General features: G+C 36.4%; 2 protein-coding genes across 2 annotated transcripts in view; one reads left to right on the forward strand and one right to left on the reverse strand.

Annotated features, from left to right (window-relative positions):
• On the reverse strand, positions 1-14,066 carry LOC149926977 (uncharacterized). Its single transcript, XM_090158302.1, has 3 exons — positions 13,957-14,066; positions 1,905-2,307; positions 1-1,307 (listed from the first exon to the last, which is right to left on the reverse strand). Exons 1-3 carry the CDS (start codon positions 13,984-13,986, stop codon positions 454-456), a joined length of 1,287 nt encoding a protein of 428 aa, XP_090014428.1. The 5' UTR covers positions 13,987-14,066; the 3' UTR covers positions 1-453.
• LOC149926978 (uncharacterized) overlaps positions 10,298-20,761 on the forward strand; it is an 18,170-nt gene continuing 7,706 nt past the window's right edge. Inside the window, exons 1-2 of the mRNA XM_090158303.1 lie at positions 10,298-10,519; positions 13,949-14,157. Of these exons, the coding sequence (XP_090014429.1) occupies positions 14,007-14,157 (151 nt within the window). The 5' untranslated portion in view covers positions 10,298-10,519; positions 13,949-14,006. The remainder of the gene's footprint in view (positions 10,520-13,948; positions 14,158-20,761) is intronic.

Genomic DNA, 20,761 nt, shown 5'->3' on the forward strand with positions numbered 1-20,761 from the left:
ACGTCATCTGGAACCGAAGGTGTACACTTATTTCGCTAAGTTAAACTATTCGCTTGTTCTGGTGGAGATAATGACTCTACACCGTGAAATATTGCTACAGTTTTTACCACTCCTGAAAAGGAAGTGTTCAGAGAGTAAGCTGATAAAATCTTTTGTTTATCTCGTATTTATCCGGTAAAATCAACGCAGGCGGCCATTTTGAAAAAAGTTTTTACTTCAACTCAAACTATTCACCACCACAGAATTGGTGTAAAAGGTCGTTATATAGGGTGAATCTTTTCACCCTACTCCGAAATCCCGGAACAACCACCTATTATCGCCATCTGCATTTATGTTTCATTGTTTTGTGATTAAAATGCAGACGAACTTACACTACGTTGGTGACAAAGGCTTACGCTATTTCCTCCGTAGTCCTAGATAACAGAATCCATTCTGGGAAAAAGCGGTCGTCATTTACAGAAAGTCTTCGGTCATTTTTCGCGCTCGAGCCGAATCGGTGACGAGGAACGAAGAAAGACGCGCTCTGCGACCCGAACCGTCCACGGAACATCGAGGTTCCATGCCGATGTGGACCCGGAGGGAACTGGGACCCGTGGTGGCTAAAGGAACGCCCGTCTTGTCCCTCAGTCTGGCCACTGAGACGGCGTCCGTGTGGGCCTTGCAACAACAGTACCTGACCAGTAGCATGAACGCGTTGCGGAAGGAGCCGTGAGTGACGCAGTAGACCAAGGGCCAAATGCAGGCGAACGTTTGCCCCAAAGTGATCAAGTGCCAAGCGGAATGCTTCATCGCGCGCGGGCTGCCAAAGGCACACAGAAAGACGATGGGCGCCCAGAAGATGAGGAACAGCGCGAACGCCAGCGTGTTTGTCCTGGAGAGGCCGCGTTGCTGAGCTTGTTCGCGGCCTTCCCGGGCGCCGCGGTTCTCCTTCCGTTTCCGGCCCGTCGCCAGTGCCCCCAAGAAGGCGAAGGAAGCCAGGCCGAGCGGGAACACGGGCCCTAACAGCGTCAACGGGTCCAGGTTGGAATACCGGTGCTGGCACGGGTCGGGGCCCGTTTCGCCCAATGCGATGCAGGCGACTCCGACGACGCCCATAATCCAGGCGCACGCGCAGAAGGTAGTTAGCGCTAAAGGACGGCAGCAGACCCCGTACAAGTCGCTGTCGTCTTTCCTGGTGCGCAAGAAGTTCTCGGCCGCGATGCAAAGAAAGTTCAAGATGGACGTCAAGAAACACCACAAAGCCCCGCAACACTGAGCGTAACACAAGAAACTGGAACTGGTCTCGTCCATTTCACCGCCGCTGGCACCTACACACGGAAACACAAAACGAATACGTATAAATATCCAATATCAGAAGTATATAATATTGTCGTACGAGAGTAAGTATTCATCTACCCTTCTTGGTTATGTTCTTCGCTCGAAACACGTGCCCTAGCAGCATCCCGTTGCTTTCACAACACATGTTTTGAAAGACACTCTATTTAGGGATTTTCACATCGATATTTTTTATTAGCGTTAGACAGAGTAAGGAACGCTGCAGATATTGAGCCATGAAACAATGTATACATCCGCGGTTTGACGGTAAATTCGACTTGATCACGCGAAGGTACACGTTTCATTCTAATGACCCAGAGTAGGAATCCATACCTCTACTTGGAATTCTCATCGCGGCAGATTTTAGCCTCGATGTGGCTGACGGTTTTTTTGACGTCACTATGTTAACATAACAAACAACAACGTGAGCGGGGAGCGCGCGCCAAGTGGGTTTTTTCTCTCGTAGGCGGCGCCAAAGCCGTCAGAGTGATTTTATCATACGCGATACGGCAGGATAAGCATTCCAAGTAGAGGTATGGATTCCTGCCCTGAGGTGTACTTCTCTCGTAAGATAAGCGCTATTAAATGACCTGAAAGTATTTGTACGACGGACGCCGGAAACAATATGGCCGTGACGACCAAATTGGTCAATCCCTGACTGGCCAAGAAGGCGTTTCCTCGGCGACATAGCGCCGGTTGTACCAATAACGAGCTGACCAGTAGGATGTTGGCGGTGGTCCCTTGCGTCGAGAGGAGGGCGTAGAAGATCAAGGACGGGACGGCTTCCTGAGGGTTGTTGGGGTTGGTGGCTAGCCGGGTCGTGTAGGTCGAGTCTCCGGGACGGTCATGGTCACCGACTGAACGGATTTCGGAACTGGAATTATTGAGCCAAAAAGACACGACATTCGTGGTTGCCGCCGCCGCCGCCGCTTGACCCGACTCTGTCGTGTCCAGTGGAACTTCGATGTTGAAATCGCTCAAGTTGAAGGAAGGCTGCCAAGGACAAACAATAGCGCATTTGTTAATTGGACCTGATTGTTAAGTTCACACGTACGCCGCGGGTGGCGCTGTAGGTAAAAAGCAGGTAAAGATGCCTGCTAATATTTGTTTGAGACCATGGAAACTGACTCTTGCATATTGACAAATTAAATTTCAGATCCTATATTGGTATTTATCGCCATCAACAAACAGATAAACTAGTAGCTTGTCCTCAGTATTTGAAATTTTAATATTTCGTCTATGTAAAAGGAAGAATTAACTTAATCCAAAAATTGTCCGCTAACACACGCAACGGCTTGTTTATTAACTTAACTAGCGCCAATCACTTCTAGCTTTAGTCACACGTTGTGACAAACATGTGAATCTCAAACGTTGATGAAGTTCATACTTACTTTAAGTGAAGTATTTCTGATGGATCAGCTAATTTCACATTTAGCTGACACTAGTTAAGTTGTAAACAAGTCGTTGGCGTAAATGAAGATTTTTCAATTCAGAATATACTGCCTTTAATGGTCTTTAGGCGGTTCGTTAAGTCCGGGGGGAGGGTCAAAGGTTAACGATCGTATCGTGTCCCGTATAAGTTAATGGTGAAAAATCCCTTAAAGCCAAACCATTTCCATCCGTAAAAACAGGGAACAAATATAAATCCAAACTAAAACGATCCGATAACTCGTAACCGTAAAACTGGACGTTTTATACAACCCTAAAAAGAGCAATTGGTGCGATATGAGCGGTGCGGAAAGGGAAAGAGGTTAACCTTCTCTTCACTTAATGGTAAACAAGATCCTAAACGTCCATAAAAACATCTACTCGCTGTTTTTAAAATACATGTTCTAAGTTACCCCGCATCTCCGCAACTTTAGGAATAAAAAATGGTAAATCGCGTGTAGCTCGCGTGGTAAAGGTGGTAAAGTTATGAATTTTTTTATGGTAATACGTGTCACAGTGCTTCTTAAAACCTGATATGGAACCACATCGAGGTATTTTTTTTACTTGACGTTTTTTACCTTTTTTCATTTTTCTCCATAGGGAAAAATGGTAAATCGCGTGTATCTCGGGTGGTAAAGGTGGAAAAGTTATGTAATTTTTTATGGTGATACGTGTCACAGTACTACTTAAAACCTGATATGGAACCACATCGAGATATTTTTTTTACTTGTCGTTTTTAACGATTTTTCGTTTTTCTCCATAGGGAAAAATGGCATATAAGGTTTTAAGTAGTACTATGTCACGTGTCACCATAAAAAATTTCATAACTTTTCCACCTTTACCACCCGAGATACTCGCGATTTACCATTTTTCCCTATGGAGAATAATGAAAAATGGAAAAAAAGTCAAGTAAAAAAAATACCTCGATGTGGTTCCATATCAGGTTTTAAGTAGCACTGTGACACGTATTACCATAAAAAAATTCATAACTTTACCACCTTTACCACGCGATTTACCATTTTTTACTTCCTAAAGTTGCGGAGATGCGGTGCAACGTAGAACAAAAATTTTTGAAACACGGTTAAACTAAGATGCGCGCGCCCTCGGCAACAAGGCCGTTTTTTGTTTATAAAAGTTTTTACAGTCGGTTTTTTTGAAAAATAAAATTTAGGTAGTCGAGAGTATAGTTCAAGGCACGTGTACATTAATTTTCAGAGCTGTATACCAATTTCGAACAATTTATCACCATGCGCTCTCACTATAAATAAAAATTGAAAATTAAATGATTATCAAATACAAATTGAAAATTAAATTATTAATAAATAAAAATTGAAAATTAAATAATTATTAAATAAAAATTGAAAATTAAATGATTATTAAATAAAAATTTAAAAATTAAATGATTATTAAATAAAAATTGAAAATTAAATGATTATTAAATAAAAATTAAATAATTATTAAATAAAAATTGAGAGATAAATGAATATTAAATAAAAATTAAATAATTATTAAATAAAAATTGAGAGATAAATGAATATTAAATAAAAATTAAATAATTATTAAATAAAAATTGAGAGATAAATGAATATTAAATAAAAATGGAGAATTAAATGATTAGTAAATAAAAATTGTTAATAAAATGATTATTAAATTAAAACTAATAATTAAATGATTATTAAATAAAAATAAATTATTAAATGGTTATTAAATAAAAATTGATAATTAAATGATTATTAATTTAAAATTGATAATTAAATGATTATTAATTTAAAATTGATAATTAAATGATTATTAATTTAAAATTGATAATTAAATGATTATTAATTTAAAATTGATAATTAAATGATTATTAAATTAAAATTGATAGTTAAATTAAAATTGATAATTAAATATGATTATTGTGATTTCAGGTCAATTATTTCACGAATGTAGATGGCAACTTAAGCGCCGGACTATAAATTTCTATTGGACTACTTGTTCTAAGACAGAAAGGTACAGGGTTGGGGGTTTGATGGTGGAGTAAAAACGTTTAACCCGTCCGTCACCTCACGTCGGCTTAACATCAGAGCGTCCCTTTTACGACGTGATGTGTCCCCCCCCCCCCCCGTTTCAGTCACTTTAAGCTGTTGAGGCTGGGACGTATTACATCAATAAGAAATTTCGATAAAACTTGGCTTTGACTAAAAGGAAAGAAATAAAAAAACCTCCCATGAAGAACAAAACGCGTCTTTCTCGGTGCTGCGAAAAGATAATAGCTCTTTGTCCTTCGAGGACGATATGTCAAATAAGAGATACGCCCCCCACCTCAACGAAAACCTATTTAAACGATCGAAGGATACGACTATTAATAGGGTACCGAGGGTACGAGTTTTCCAATAGCCAAATATCGACGGCTTTTCGATAGCGGTGAATTACTTGTCCGCCCCTTGAACTCCTTTCGATTCCAAGAAATATTAAAAAATTCATACGGAAAAACCAATCGTACGGTTTTAAACGACACCTATACCTAGCCCCCACTTTTTTAATTCGAAAATTTGAAAGTCCAAAATTGAAAAATTAAGTTATTTCCTTAACTAGTATGGTGTGTAATCATTCGACTGTGGTGCATAATGGTGCGTAATGGCTGCGTTTGAATGGCACCATTTTCGATGCTAATAGTGAAAGGGGGGGGGGGGCTGGGGTTAACCTAGTCCCCCAATTAACATTTGATGTGGTGCATAATGGTGCGGAATGGTTGCGTTTGATTGGTTAACAAATTTTAGGGAAAAGTGGAAGTGGGGGGGCTCGGATAAAGTTGCCCCCCCCCTTTGAAATTGCAATTTCTTACTGAACACCATGGGTGCGTAATGGGTTACTGATGGGTCAAAATGGTGCATAATGGGCGAGGGGCTGATCACTCCGCGTAATCGGTGTACAGAGCCGTACCTTTGACTGTACTAATACGATTACGCGTAGTCTTTGAAGTCCCCGCCTTTGGCAGTGATAATTTAAGCGTAATCCGGTGTACAGACTTTCTAAGAGTGGTTAGCCCCTCGATAATGGGTGCCTTTCAATCAACTTGTTAGTTTTTGAACACAGCGTTGGGGGGGGGGGGGGGGGGGGGGGGGGGGGGGGGCAAGTTAGCTGGGCCTAAATATTTATATTTGCAAGTGGAAATTTATTAAAATATGGGAGTTCCATTATAGTAATAAGGAAGTACTCTCTATTCAGTGTTGTGGATAAACAATTCTAGAGCTTAACGGTAATAGTTAGTGTAGGAAGCTGTTGGCTCGCGTGACATGAAGGGCTTGCCACCACCCTCCTACGCGTTGTAACACGGCCACCTGGATTAATGGCTTTAAAAGTCGCTAGATTATTATAATTATTATTACGTCATCGAGTTTATTTTCCGGGGTCTATGATTATAGCGAATCGCTTGCTAGAACTAGAGCTCTGCGTAACAGATAAATTAACCGACAAAATTTCGATTAATCGTAAATATTTTGGTTAACTGTTTGTTTATGGATATTATCCATGGATAAACAACGATTTAACATGCAAAAAATAATTTATATTTTCGGATAATTGTAGGTTATGGATAAAAATAAAATAAGTGGTTAATTTTTATCCAAACGCCGAGCTCGACCTAATAGGTTAAGGTTAGGTTATGATTGTGTTATTGTTCCTGTCAGTAGTAAAGCGCTATATACTTTAGGTTGAAAATTATGTGCTTACCAGTACTAAAGCACTTTATGCGTTTCGGTTAAGGTTAATGTTTTTACTAGTACTAAAGCACTTTATGCGCTAGGGTTAAGGTTAATGTGTCTGGTAGTACTACAACACTATATGCTTTAGGTTGAAAAATAATTTTCTTATCAGTACTAAAACACTTTACGCACTAGGGGTTAAGGTACTAAATCACTAAATTCATTAGGGTTTAGTTAAATGTTCCTATCAGTACTAAAGCACTAAATACGGTAGGTTATGGTTAGGTTAGTGCTAAGGTTACTGATACTATCAGTACTAAAGCAGTGCTTTAAAAGCACTATATTTGTTAGGGTTAGGATATGGCTATGTTATGGTGAAGGTTAATATTTCTATCAACACTGTAAGCGTTAAGTTTGTTTTCCACTGGCGCGCGCAACGACGCGTTTCTCAGCTTTGAAACGTTCAAACGTTTTTACGCGCTTAAAGAAAATAACATTATGACGTGCGCTTGTGGAAAACAAGCTTTAGAGTTAGGTTAAGGTTAAATATTGGATAAATTACACTGTTACTAGTACGTAATTGAATCGACAGCTATAAGTACGAGCGAGGTCAGCTGAAAACTACAGCAGTTATTGCTATAATAACAACTAATTTACCTCAAATCTACACCGGACATGCAGCGATTGAGACCAAATTTCCACCGACTCATCTACGTCTTGTTCAGAAACGAATGCTGCAAATTTCAATTTCAAAGCCTTTGTGCAAAACTACGACCAGTATACGTCTACGTTCCTATAAAAGTTCGCCCTACAAGTTTTCGAAAACTGGCTTAACCTCGCTAGTATTAACGTTTGAAATATGTATTTGGGTTTCGGCTAGAAATTGGGCATCATTGCTACGTTTAGCCAAGCGTTAACTAATCCCCGGAAACGTAACTATCAAAATAGACTAATAGAATGTACCGACCTTCTTTAAGGGCAGAGCTTGGTCTTTATCGCGGGGTTAAGAATGCGAGATTATCGGGATGAGAGGAGGGGGGACGAACGAACGTCAGGGTGAGGGCAAAGGTCTTTCGATTTCGGGCAGTGATGGCAGAATAATAAAATTCCCCTTTATTGCATTCTTGCCCTCCCGCCCTCATTCAGCCATTCACTCAAGTCAGCCAACCAATCGCTGACATCACATAGAAGCACGGTCTATTTCGTCAGTTGATATATAGATAAGTCAACGGGGGGGGGGGGATAGGGCTTAGGGAGTTAAGGGTGCGCTTTCAATGACCAATTCTGAAAAAAAGCAGGGGTCATAATCTCATCAAGAGATCGCAGTCTTGAAAACTGAGAGGATTTTTTTTCTTTCGGGCATGACCATTCAAAAAGCCATCTATCAGCCTTCCATATATTTCTATAAGTTGGGATTACGCTCTCTCCCGCGTCCGCTAGAGCGCGCAACTGGCCAAGAACGGTCGTCATAGCAACGGCTTCGAGTGTGTTGACTCTACGTAGTGACGTTCAACAAACGCACTCTCCAACCTTTCAGGAAACTTCGCGAGAGACTCCCCGCGCGAGAGAGGGCAAACCTGATACAGACATCCGTAGTTATATAGATCTTTCAACCTTAACCCTCAAAAAACAGATTAGGACATTTTTCCTGAGTTTCTTTTCACCCCTACTCCTCCTCCGCTCCTTCAATCCTTCATTTCTATTCTCCGCACTCTTGACTCCGAAATCCTGGCGCAGTTCGTTATTCGGAGGGAGAAGCTGAAGAGATTTCTGCGCGGGGATTACTTATAGAACACATTTTTAAGAATACGGTGCACGTACCTTTAATATTTAAATTAAATTATCGCGTGGGATTAACGGAATACGTATTACATTACCACCTGGCTATTTAAAGATTAAATCGAAACGCACGTTTCAAATATGAAGAATCGTTATAAATATTATTTTTGACGGTTTTCGGGTCTTTCCACGTGATTTTATCACGCGATTTTGGTAAAATTTTGATCCCTTCGCATCCCCCTAGCTACGCCACTGCAGATATTTAATGAAATTCTGTATGCGCCAATATTTGATAATTTATCTAAAAGCTAAACTTTGCAATTTGTATTTAAAAAAAAATACACAAATAGTACTTAATAGTATTGAAAGCAATTTATAAACTTTACACGAGTAGCGTAAATCTAAATAGTATTGAAAGCAATTCATAAACTTTACACGAGTAGCGTAAATCTAAATAGTATTGAAAGCAATTCATAATCTTTACACGAGTAGCGTAATACTAAATAGTATTGAAAATTACTTTTCAATACATGAATATTTTAATGGTCAAGTCGCAACATTCCATGGATAAAATTAGAAATGTAGTTTTACTTCAATTAAATTAAGTGCGTTTTTTTGATGTTATAAACTTAAAGCAGCGATCAAACGTTTGTAGTTACATGGGTAGCTATTTAGATAAACGATCAGCCTATAAAAGTCCACCCCTTGACCGTCGGCAGCCTCTATAAAAGTCCACCCCTTGACCGTCGGCAGCCTCTATAAAAGTCCACCCCTTGACCGTCGGCAGCCTCTATAAAAGTCCACCCCTTGACCGTCGGCAGCCTCTATAAAAGTCCACCCCTTGACGGAAGTTGACCGTCGGCAGAAAGTTCGGGAAAACAACGATATCGTAACAAAAACACCATTTTTTATCGTTGTTGGGGTCAACTGAGACGTAAAAGAACAGTTTTACAAAACTAGGAACGATTCTAGATAGGTTAAAATTGAGGTGGTAAAAACCCAACCGAGAGCTAAAAATAAAATTTTCTTTCGAGCAAATGTCGAAAAAGAACCCAGAAAGCTTTAAAGTAAATCAGGTATATTTTCGCAATTTATAAACTTTACACGAGTAGCGTAAATCTAAATAGTATTGAAAGCAATTCATAAACTTTACACGAGTAGCGTAAATCTAAATAGTATTGAAAGCAATTCATAATCTTTACACGAGTAGCGTAATACTAAATAGTATTGAAAATTACTTTTCAATACATGAATATTTTAATGGTCAAGTCGCAACATTCCATGGATAAAATTAGAAATGTAGTTTTACTTCAATTAAATTAAGTGCGTTTTTTTGATGTTATAAACTTAAAGCAGCGATCAAACGTTTGTAGTTACATGGGTAGCTATTTAGATAAACGATCAGCCTATAAAAGTCCACCCCTTGACCGTCGGCAGCCTCTATAAAAGTCCACCCCTTGACCGTCGGCAGCCTCTATAAAAGTCCACCCCTTGACCGTCGGCAGCCTCTATAAAAGTCCACCCCTTGACGGAAGTTGACCGTCGGCAGAAAGTTCGGGAAAACAACGATATCGTAACAAAAACACCATTTTTTATCGTTGTTGGGGTCAACTGAGACGTAAAAGAACAGTTTTACAAAACTAGGAACGATTCTAGATAGGTTAAAATTGAGGTGGTAAAAACCCAACCGAGAGCTAAAAATAAAATTTTCTTTCGAGCAAATGTCGAAAAAGAACCCAGAAAGCTTTAAAGTAAATCAGGTATATTTTCGCGAGAAAAAAAGAACCTTAAGAATGGTCGCAACAAGTATTACATCTTAGCCAACATTATGCAACCGAAATTAAATTGAAAAATTAACAACCATCAAAATATTAGCGCGATTAAAATTCTCGGAAAAAATAATTATACATATTATTCTATTGAGGTCAAACCATACACGTTTGAAGTGATAATGTCAAAAAGCGTACGAATCATAGACTCGTTTTAGTGTAGGAGGAGTCAACGCTTACCCGACATCATAAGTACGTTATCCCGGTAAATCAAACGTCACAAACGTCAACCCGATAGTCAACTGTAGTCGTACCGTCAGGTTATCATTTGTATCCGACACGAACTGTTCCAGTCGGTTTTTCAAATGGGCCATGATGAAACTGGTTTTTCCCGCGTCTAATTAATTCAAGATTTCGAGAAGAGTGTTTCGGTTAAAAACGGAACAGGTAGTAGTCCTCGGGTATAAGCTAGCTTACCCCCATCCCAGACCAAACATTCTTAGCCGGATATTTCGAGGTGCGGATATCACGTCTCTTCACGAGGTAAGTGTTAACGTCATAATTCTGTTTCCCAACCATAAGAGTCGATCGTTAGCAGCCCCGCTAATAGTCTACGCCAAGCACGCGTCATAAATGAACCTTTCATATTATTTGAAAGTCGTTTTTTTCTCCTCCACTATTTACTTAAGGTACCATTATTTAGAATTAAAGTATGTATACGCATTGTTTTAATAAGCCTAAGGTGAACCTTTCGCTATCGTGAGTAAAATACTACGAATATCGTAAAGTATAGTCAAATATACCAGCCTAGCTGATTATTATTATTATTATTATTATTATGTAAATTTTTTTAGATATCGAATAATTAATTACATGGACTGTTTAAATTATGTATTACCAGAAGTATATATGACTCTTATGAGAGGAGTATTCTACTGCCTATATTGCTAATGTTTTTCGCTTGAAAATGTGCATTTACAAGCTTTGACTGATTTTTCGGGAGCGAAAAAGTGCTGGGCGAAATACACTAAAAAGAGCTTCTAAATCTATTACATTTGAAAAAATGTCTGATAAGTAAGATAGTAAGTTTTGTAATAAATAAAAACGTCGTTACATTTGCATATATATTTTTTTTAAATATATAGATACAAATGTAACGACGTTTTTATTTATTACAAAACTTACTAACAACGCATATAGTAACAACTGTACCATTACCTAAGCCATAAGTAAGATAATAAAACGTAGGATATTTTATTCCCATTGCTAATTTGCCTCGAGCTTACGACGGAAGATGTTTCGCTTTTTATACAGCCGAGACGTATACTTATATCGTAAAACATATATTATTTACTTCTGGTGTTACCTAAGGCTTTATATGGAAAATTTAAAACTCTTTATAAAAATAAACATAACGTTTTGTCAGAATAATGATGTATTAGTGAATCGGAACGTGAAAATTACTATAACAAACAGTAGCTTCGTTTTGGATTCTAATAACTTTAAAATGAAAAGCATAAACCAGTAATACCTCATCCAATAAAATCAATGAAAATAGCGTTTGCTCTCCGAAACTGAGATTGAGTTTATAATCAATACAAAGCGTATTAAATAATTTAAAAGAAATATTTAATTTTTTTTTAATATCCAAAAAACAGCATAAGTTATGCAGATTTTATTCCAATTCAGTTGCCACGTTTATGATTATGGTTTTACGAATTACTCTATAAAGGAGCCAACGCAGATGGAAATAAACAAAAACATTTAATTTAATTAATATAAATATGAAGTTATTATCAATAAATTAAACCTCAAGATAAATATTAAACATTTCAATGTTAAAGGAGCATAAACTTCATATTTATGGTGGATCAACGAATTTCCCATATCTGTCACCAGGTTTAACAAGAGCTAGAGATGATTGGCGCTAGTTACATAAAAATAAGTCGTAACGGGTGTTAGTGGACAATTTTTCGATTTAGAACATACTACCTTTAATATGAAATTGAATATATGAATATAAATCCTTTTATATTCATATATTATATTAAATCCTTATTGACAGTAATATTAAATCCTTATTGACAGTGATATTAAATCCTTATTGACAGTGATATTAAATCCTTATTGACAGTGATATTAAATCCTTATTGACAGTGATATTAAATCCTTATTGACCGTGATATTAAATCCTTATTGACAGTGATATTAAATCCTTATTGATCTTAATATTAAATCCTTATCGATCTTAATATTAAATCCTTATCAATCTTAATATCAAAACCTTATCGATCTTAATATTAAACATAATTAATCTTAATATTAAAACATTATCGATCTTAATATTAAAACATTATCGATCTTAATATTAAAAATGATCGATCTTAATATTAAACCATTATCGATCTTAATATTAAACCATTATCAATCTTAATATTAAACCAGTATCGACATTAATAATAAACCATTATCGACATTAATAATAAACCATTATCAAGTTTAATATTAAACCATTATCAAGTTTAATATTAAACCATTATCAAGTTTAATATTAAACCATTATCAAGTTTAATATTAAACCATTATCAAGTTTAATATTAAACCATTATCGACATTAATATAAAACCATTATCGACATTAATATTAAACCATTATCGATATTAATATTTAAGAAAAAAGTAAACCACTGTCGAAATGTCAAAAAGTGAGCAAAGTAGCGAATTAGCGAAATTTCGGGAACGACGCGTATGAATTTTGGCAATAGGCCGGATGTGGGTGGGTGGTGCTTATTCATTTTTTGAGGCGGCTGAGTTGTGACGACGCAGAAAAGAAACAGAACGCAGCCCCAGAAATTAATCGCTAGGTTTATTTTTATATTCTTTTTAGGTATTTTTTTTTTGTCTTAGGAAAAATTACCTGGTCGCCAAAATAAAACTGGGATATGACGCGCACGTTTTTGAGTTATTTAGGTCCTTGCACCCCACAGCCGAAAAATATGAGTTATTGGGCTGTTTCCGACTTTTTTCTTAAATATGATTTTCGTGGAATAACAGTTAAAATAATGTAACTAAAATATTTATTTCCAAAAAAATAAAATTGGGTTGGATGGTTCCGATTTTAGGAAATCATGCAATAGGTCACGTTAATTTAGTCAATATATTTGTAAAAATTACGGTAATATAGTACTCGTTTATCTTGGTTAACGAGCTTTAGACCATGGGAAAATTTTCATAATTAAAAAAGGGGTTTCAAAGTTCCAATTATTTTGAAAAAATTACAGTAAAATGTTATACATTAACAACGCAAACTTAATTATGATAAAATTTGCACAATTAAAAATTAAGTTTGATAGGTTGGATTATTTAAACTAGGATAATTTATCCAATATATTTGCAAAATCAATTCGGCGTTCATGCAAAAATTACTGTAAAATAGTACGTGTTAACTGTGCAAACTTGATAATGACAAAATTTACATATTTAAACAAGCGATATTGATGAAGCGGAAAATTTCTAATAAACCTTACGGAGTTTCCATACATTATAAAGAACGAGGAAAACACTATTATTGGGGATTATTGGTATAAAGTACCATGGCTGAGTGATAACGCTAAACACAGTCGGAACAGTCAAGCGTGTAGTCCTTGGATAAATCATCAAGACTGTCCTCAAAACGTGGCAACAATATAGCAACAAAAATAAGATGGTTTTCCCCGCAACTATAAAGGGCTAATTTCGTTTTAAGGGCGTCCAATTAGCAGGGCGGAAATCCCCGGGAACTAAAATCTCTTATTTACGAATACGAAGGCGAGGTATATTTTGACGGGGAAGACGCGTAACCCGAAAGCGTTCAAACGTATCTAGGGAAATATCCACGGAATAGCTATCAAATCGCGCTCGTCAGTTCCAGCGGATACGATTCGCCAATTAACAATCAAAATCAAGCGTAAACTTTTGTTGTTTTTTTTTAAAGGACTTTACCTGGAGAGTGTAATCATCGTTGAATTCCATTGGCGTCGAAAGCTGCAAAGATGATGAAGTATAATAGTGGAAGCGACCCGCGCCAGAGCCCGATCCAAATGTCCCCTCCTCCCACGACGTCCGCGCTCCGAGAGCCGAGTCGCTGGCTGTTGCTGCTGTTCGCCGCCGTCGTCTGCTTCCACTCTGTTACCTTGGCAACAGGTAGGCAATGAGCGCCGGATTTACCTCTTAAAAGCCCCGATAGAAAGGCGCGCCGATCCGAGCGGAAGCCGAACCACTCACCGCGCTTCCCGACGACTGAGTAGTCTAAAGCACCCCGCCTTCTATTTTGCTGCCGGGTGAGGCTGGGTTCGAGCGCGGAATATGCGAAATAAAACGGCCGGGGATCGGGCGTAAACGGCCAATATACTTTTCTCGTGAAAGAAATAAAACTTCGCCAACTTAATCCCAAATTTGCCAAACAATCTCCCTGATACAGTTCGAGATTAGATAGTTTCAAACATTGGGTTTTTTTAATTTGTATGAATCAGGTGTATGGGTGGCTGTATTTAATATAGACGGAATAATGTATAATATAGGAGGAAGAATATATATTATAGACGGAAGAATATATAGTATAGACCGAAGAATATATAGTATAGACCGAAGAATATATAATGTAGACGGAAGAATATATAGTATATACGAAAGAATATATAATATAGACGGAAGAATATATAGTATAGACGGAAGAACATATAACATAGACGGAAGAATATATAACATAGACGGAAGAATATATAGTATAGACGGAAGAATATATAGTATAGACGGAAGAATATATAGTATAGACGGAAGAATATATAGTATAGAGGGAAGCATATATATTATAGACGGAAGAATATATAGTATAGACGGAAGAATATATAGTATAGACCGAAGAATATATAATGTAGACGGAAGAATATATAGTATATACGAAAGAATATATAGTATATACGAAAGAATATATAGTATATACGAAAGAATATATAACATAGACGGAAGAATATATAACATAGACGGAAGAATATATAGTATAGACGGAATAATATATAGTATAGACGGAATAATATATAGTATAGACGGAATAATATATAGTATAGACGGAAGAATATATAGTATAGACGGAAGAATATATAGTATAGACGGAAGAATATATAGTATAGACGGGAGAATATATAATATAGACGGAAGAATATATAGTATAGACGGAAGAATATATAGTATAGACGGAAGAATATATAGTATAGACGGAAGAATATATAGTATAGACGGAAGAATATATAGTATAGACGGAAGAATATATAGTATAGACGGAAGAATATGTAGTATAGACGGAAGAATATATAGTATAGACGGAAGAATATATAGTATAGACGGAAGAATATATAGTATAGACGGAAGAATATATAGTATAGACGGAAGAATATATAGTATAGACGGAAGAATATATAATGTAGGCGGGAAAATATATAGTATATACGAAAGAATATATGATATAGACGGAAGAATATATGATATAGACGGAAGAATATATAGTATCGACGGAAGAATATATGACATGGAAGTAAGTATATATAATATAGAAGTAAGTATATATAATATAGACAGAATAATATATAGTGTAGACAGAATAATATATAGTGTAGACAGAATAATATATAGTGCAGACAGAAGAATATATCATATAGACAGAAGAATATAAAATATAGCAAAAGTATATAGTATGAGGGGTATTTAACATAAGAAGTATATAACATTTTCCAACGTAATCTTCCTATACTGCTGATGTTTAAGCTGGGTTCACTGACGTTTAAAAAAAACAATTAAAAAACAATTGCGTAAATTTCAAAGTGATCAATAAATATTTGATGTTGATTATTATATTTAGACTTAGCGTATTGTTAGTATAATGCTACTAAACAATCATCAAAACGCACGTTTATGTACGTCAACGTGGTAATAATAATAATAATAATCAGCTAGGCTAATACCCAAGGCACCACCTTAGGCCTAAGTCATCAAGCGACTTTTGAAGCCATTAATTCAGGTGGCCGGGTTACAATGCGTAGGAGGGTGGTGGCAAGCCCTGCATGCCACGAGATCGAGCCAACAGCTCCCTACACTAACTATTACCGTTAACCTCGACAAGTTTTTATGGAAGGGGAAACCGAAGAACTCGGGGGAAAACCCCTTAAACCAGTGGGGAGAGAACTTGCAAACTCAACGCAGAAGGAGTTATTCCGAGTTTTCACCCAGTGCCACAAGCTGGGATCGAACCCGGCTCCTCTTGCTGCGAGGCGAAAGTGCTAACCACTCACGGCAATAGCTGTTCTATACTTACCCTGGATTCGCCAAACGAATTTTTTAGGTATGCTTCATTTGTAGTACTAAAAATAAATTATTAAAACTGTTCTTAAATCTTTTCTATGTTAATTAATTATTTATCACTTCGAATTATAACGCAATAATTTTTGGTATTTTCCAAAATCATATAACGAGCGCAGGAATATTTAGAAATTCAACCATAAACAGGGCAAATTCGAAATTCTTGTCTTCGATTTACCGGAAATTCGTGCTAGTACATTTCCGCCAAATGTACTAGATATTTGGTCTTTCTTCACCGGCAACTGAGTATAGATCTAAGTTGAACTCCGAACTCCCCCCCCCCTCCTCATCTTTAGGAATTATCCTTTCATTTCGACTTTTGGCGGGTATGTGAACCTCTAACTTCTAAATTCTACTTCTTCCTTCAGGTTTCATCTTCTGCCTTTTCCCAATTTTCACGTCTTTGTGAACATAGCTTTATGCTTGAAAAATGTACTTTTGCAAGTTTTCACTGATTTTACAAAATATTTTTCGGAAATCCAAATCGTACTGGGTGAAATCCGTTGTCATAGTGATTTCCTAAAACTATTTCCTCAAAATAATATGGTTAGTAAGTAATTCAGTGTAAATACGGTGGTAAATGTGAATTCATGATGCGGTGTAAACATTTTCGTTTTGCTGGGAAAATGCTCCCAATGAAAATACTGCCTATGAAGGTACATATTTCATTTTTACTTCTCAGAAGAATACTTATCTCTTAAGATATATGTTATATACTTCTGATAACATATATATTCCTAGATATGTATAAAAATTTATAAAATAAAATAAAAATAGCCAGGTTAAGCCACACCTTAAAAACGTGGACTTGTAGGAAGGTAGATTGTACGTCTACACGTGGCAGTTTTCAATTAACTACCTGTAAGTACTCCGCCTAATTGTGTAAAAATAAAAAATTGAACTTATTTATCAGCCTCTTATTGTCGATGAAATAGCTTTTTAGAATGTCCACGTAAGAACTAATTATCCCTGCACTATTGTAATTACCGTTTCCCCAAAATAACAATAAAAATATAACATTAGCTGCATTTAATGGGTTTCCAGCGTACATTGCACGTACACATTTCTTCGGGGATTTTTACTAGGACAGATCAATTTACTGTTGAATAATTTAAGCGTGGGAAAATTTAGCTAAAAATTAATAGCTAAAGAATGCTTAGTTGATATATATAAATAATGTAAGCAGCTACGTTAAAATTTAAAACGAAGATTTTCCATTGCGCGTTTGCGTGTAAAGTGGGCTTCTCCCTGAACAGGTGTGCTTTGCTAGTGGAACACTTCTACAGGCGCCAGTAGGCCAAAAATATAATTTAGTCGCCGCTCTTATAGCGTAAATATTTTGGTTTTTCCGCGTGGCAAATGAATATATTAATCAGAGCGTAAATTAATTAAGGCATATTAAATATTAATGAGGAAAACTTTTACGTTTCTGGTAATTTGATTTTGTAGACTCTTTCGTTAAAGTGATCACTAAAGCTTTTGAGTTAAATACAACAAAATAATTAGGTCATAAGTCAGACTGTAAATACTTAACGGAAACAAAAGAAATTATATAAAACAAAATGTCACGGACATTTAAGTACACACAACCCCCCCCCCTATGTATTAAGTATATTTAAAATATTAAATTTAAATTAGAACCAATTTTCAAGCATCTTGTACATTAACTTAATACACCCAAGAGGAATTTTATCAACAATAAATTTTTCGAATTACCTGTTTTTGGAAATAAGGAAGCGAAACGCGAACGCGTTGAACGCACTCAATGTTTTATGGGGTTGCATGGCGCCTGTATCAATTAGTACGAAATGGGCTGTGGGATTCCGCGAATTGGTCTGAAATCTCACTTAAAATTAAAATTGCTTGATGAAACGTAGTTCCAAAATGATCAGCACTAACTGAAAATATAATTTACAACCACGTTTTAAAAAAAATATGTAGATTTAAAGTCGAAAATTGGAAAAAACCACTAAAATGGGCAAATAACCACATTTTGAAATCGTGTTTGAAAAATGATTAAATTATTACTAAAATTATGAAATCGTGTTTGAAAAATAATTAAATTATTACTAAAATTATGAAATCGTGTTTTAAAAATAATTAAATTATTACTAAAATTAATCAATCGTGTTTGAAAATAATTAGATTATTTCTATAATTATGAAATCGTGTTTGAGATGATTAAATTATGAAAACGTTATTAAAAATTATGAAATCGTGTTTGAAATGATTAAATTATGAAATCGTTATTAAAAATTATGAAATCTTTATTAAAAATTAAGAAATCGTGTTGGTAAATGATGATTTCGTGTTTGAAAGTGATTTAACGTTGTTTGAAACGATTCAACTGCGATTTAAAAATGATTATATTATGAACATAAGGGACATTCAAAAGCAACGGTTATCTTTCCCCTGGCGTTGTTTATTCCTTACACAAAATGGACGTACAAATGTAATAATATAATGTAAAATCGATTTCGACGTATTCAAATACGCGGAAAAGGATTGCAGGCTATGTCGGTTGTCAATACATTTATAGCGTTGTACAAAAAAAAAACAAACAAAAAAACCTCTAAACGGATTAGTATTTTAAGGTTTTCCTCTGGAAGACTTGATCAAGCATATGCTCCGGATTTTAGGGGGGGGCGAGGTGGGGGATGGAAAAGTTAATACCTTTAATACTCGCGGAAAAAGGGAAAATAATTTCCTAGACCATTTGGAGTGATAACGATTCGAAAAGGCATAGCTTAGGACAGGTGAGGCGAGGTAAATGGGTATCTAAAACCAAGGCGACGCCTGACATTACGCTGCCAGAGTAGATTAAAAAAGTTATCTTCGGTCGTACTCAAAATAAGGGCAGGGAAAAATAACAACGGAAATGACTTTATTATTATCGAAGTAGATTATATTGGCGAAACTAAGCTCTAGGGTATTTCCAACGGATAACGGTAAGCTTCCACAAAGCATTCTATGACCTAGTTCACGGGTACCTGAACGTAGGAAAAAGTGACGTGGAGAGTAAACTTATCCGTTCCACCTGAAATGCTAAATTTCCGCATTCGCGACAAGGCAAAGTAATTTTCTAACTCGAAATGGATTTGAAATTACACTGCCATGATACAAATGTAACACTATGAAAGGGATGGGGGGGGGGCAGAGTAAATAATACGGAACAAGGTTTGATGTAAGGGTATTTATTAATTATCTTTGAGCGCAAATTATCAAATTGGTTGTTATGGAAACTGGTCGTTTGACAATGATAGTAAAAAGCGGGTTCATGCGTTTAGCGGAAACGCGTTGACTATAAAACACGAAGCGTCCGAATGGAAAAATATTGTAACTTAGATTCGGGCTAAATTGATCTAAACAGTTTTAAAGAGTTAATCAAAATTAATGGGAGAGGAAATAGCATCTCTACAATATTGGAAATTGTAAAAATAAATAATGTCAGAGTAAAATTATTGTAACTTCAATATGTGCTTATAGGTATGATGGGTGGGTGACTGACCTGAGCCATTTTCCAGCTAATTCCAATTACACGCTATTCTCGGAACAACATAAAATATTGTCTGTAGAAATTGTTATATCAATCGCCTTCCACTTAATTCCTATTCCGTTTTAATCCGTTTGTGTCCTATTCCGAGTTTACTTTATTCCTTCCAATGCCACATAATTCATCCCGATTTTATGTAAATGCGATACCACAGATCTAATTCCCATCAATCTTTTCCTTTTTGAGCCCCGCCCACTTTATTCTCGTTTCACCTAATTCCCGTTTCACCTAATTTCCATATCAATCTTTTCCTTTTTGAGCCCCGCCCACTCTATTCCCGTTTCTCCTAATTCCCGTTTCTCCTTATTCCTACTTCACCTAATTCCCGTTTCACCTAATTCCCATATCAATCTTTTCCTTTTTGAGCCCTGCCCACTCTATTCCCGTTTCTCCTAATTCCCGTTTCTCCTTATTCCCGTTTCACCTAATTCCCATATCAATCTTTTCCTTTTTGAGCCCTGCCCACTCTATTCCCGTTTCTCCTAATTCCCGTTTCTCCTTATTCCCGTTTCTCCTAATTCCCATATCAATCTTTTCCTTTTTGAGCCCTGCCCACTCTATTCCCGTTTCTCCTAATTCCCGTTTCTCCTTATTCCCGTTTCACCTAACTCCCATACCAATCTTTTCCTTTTTGATCCCTGCCCACTTTATTCCCGTTTCTCCTAATTCCCGTTTTACGTAATTTCCATATCAATCTTTTCCTTTTTGAGCCCTGCTCACTTTATTCCCGTTTCTAATAATTCCCGTTTCACCTAATTCCCATATCAATCTTTTCATTTTTGAGCCCTGCCCACTTTATTCCCGTTTCACCTAATTCCCATATCAATCTTTTCCATTTTGAGC

This window comes from Leiobunum rupestre, chromosome 9 (genome assembly GCF_980474605.1).
Source record: "Leiobunum rupestre chromosome 9, qqLeiRupe1.1.hap1, whole genome shotgun sequence".
Taxonomy (NCBI): Eukaryota; Metazoa; Arthropoda; class Arachnida; order Opiliones; family Sclerosomatidae; genus Leiobunum; species Leiobunum rupestre.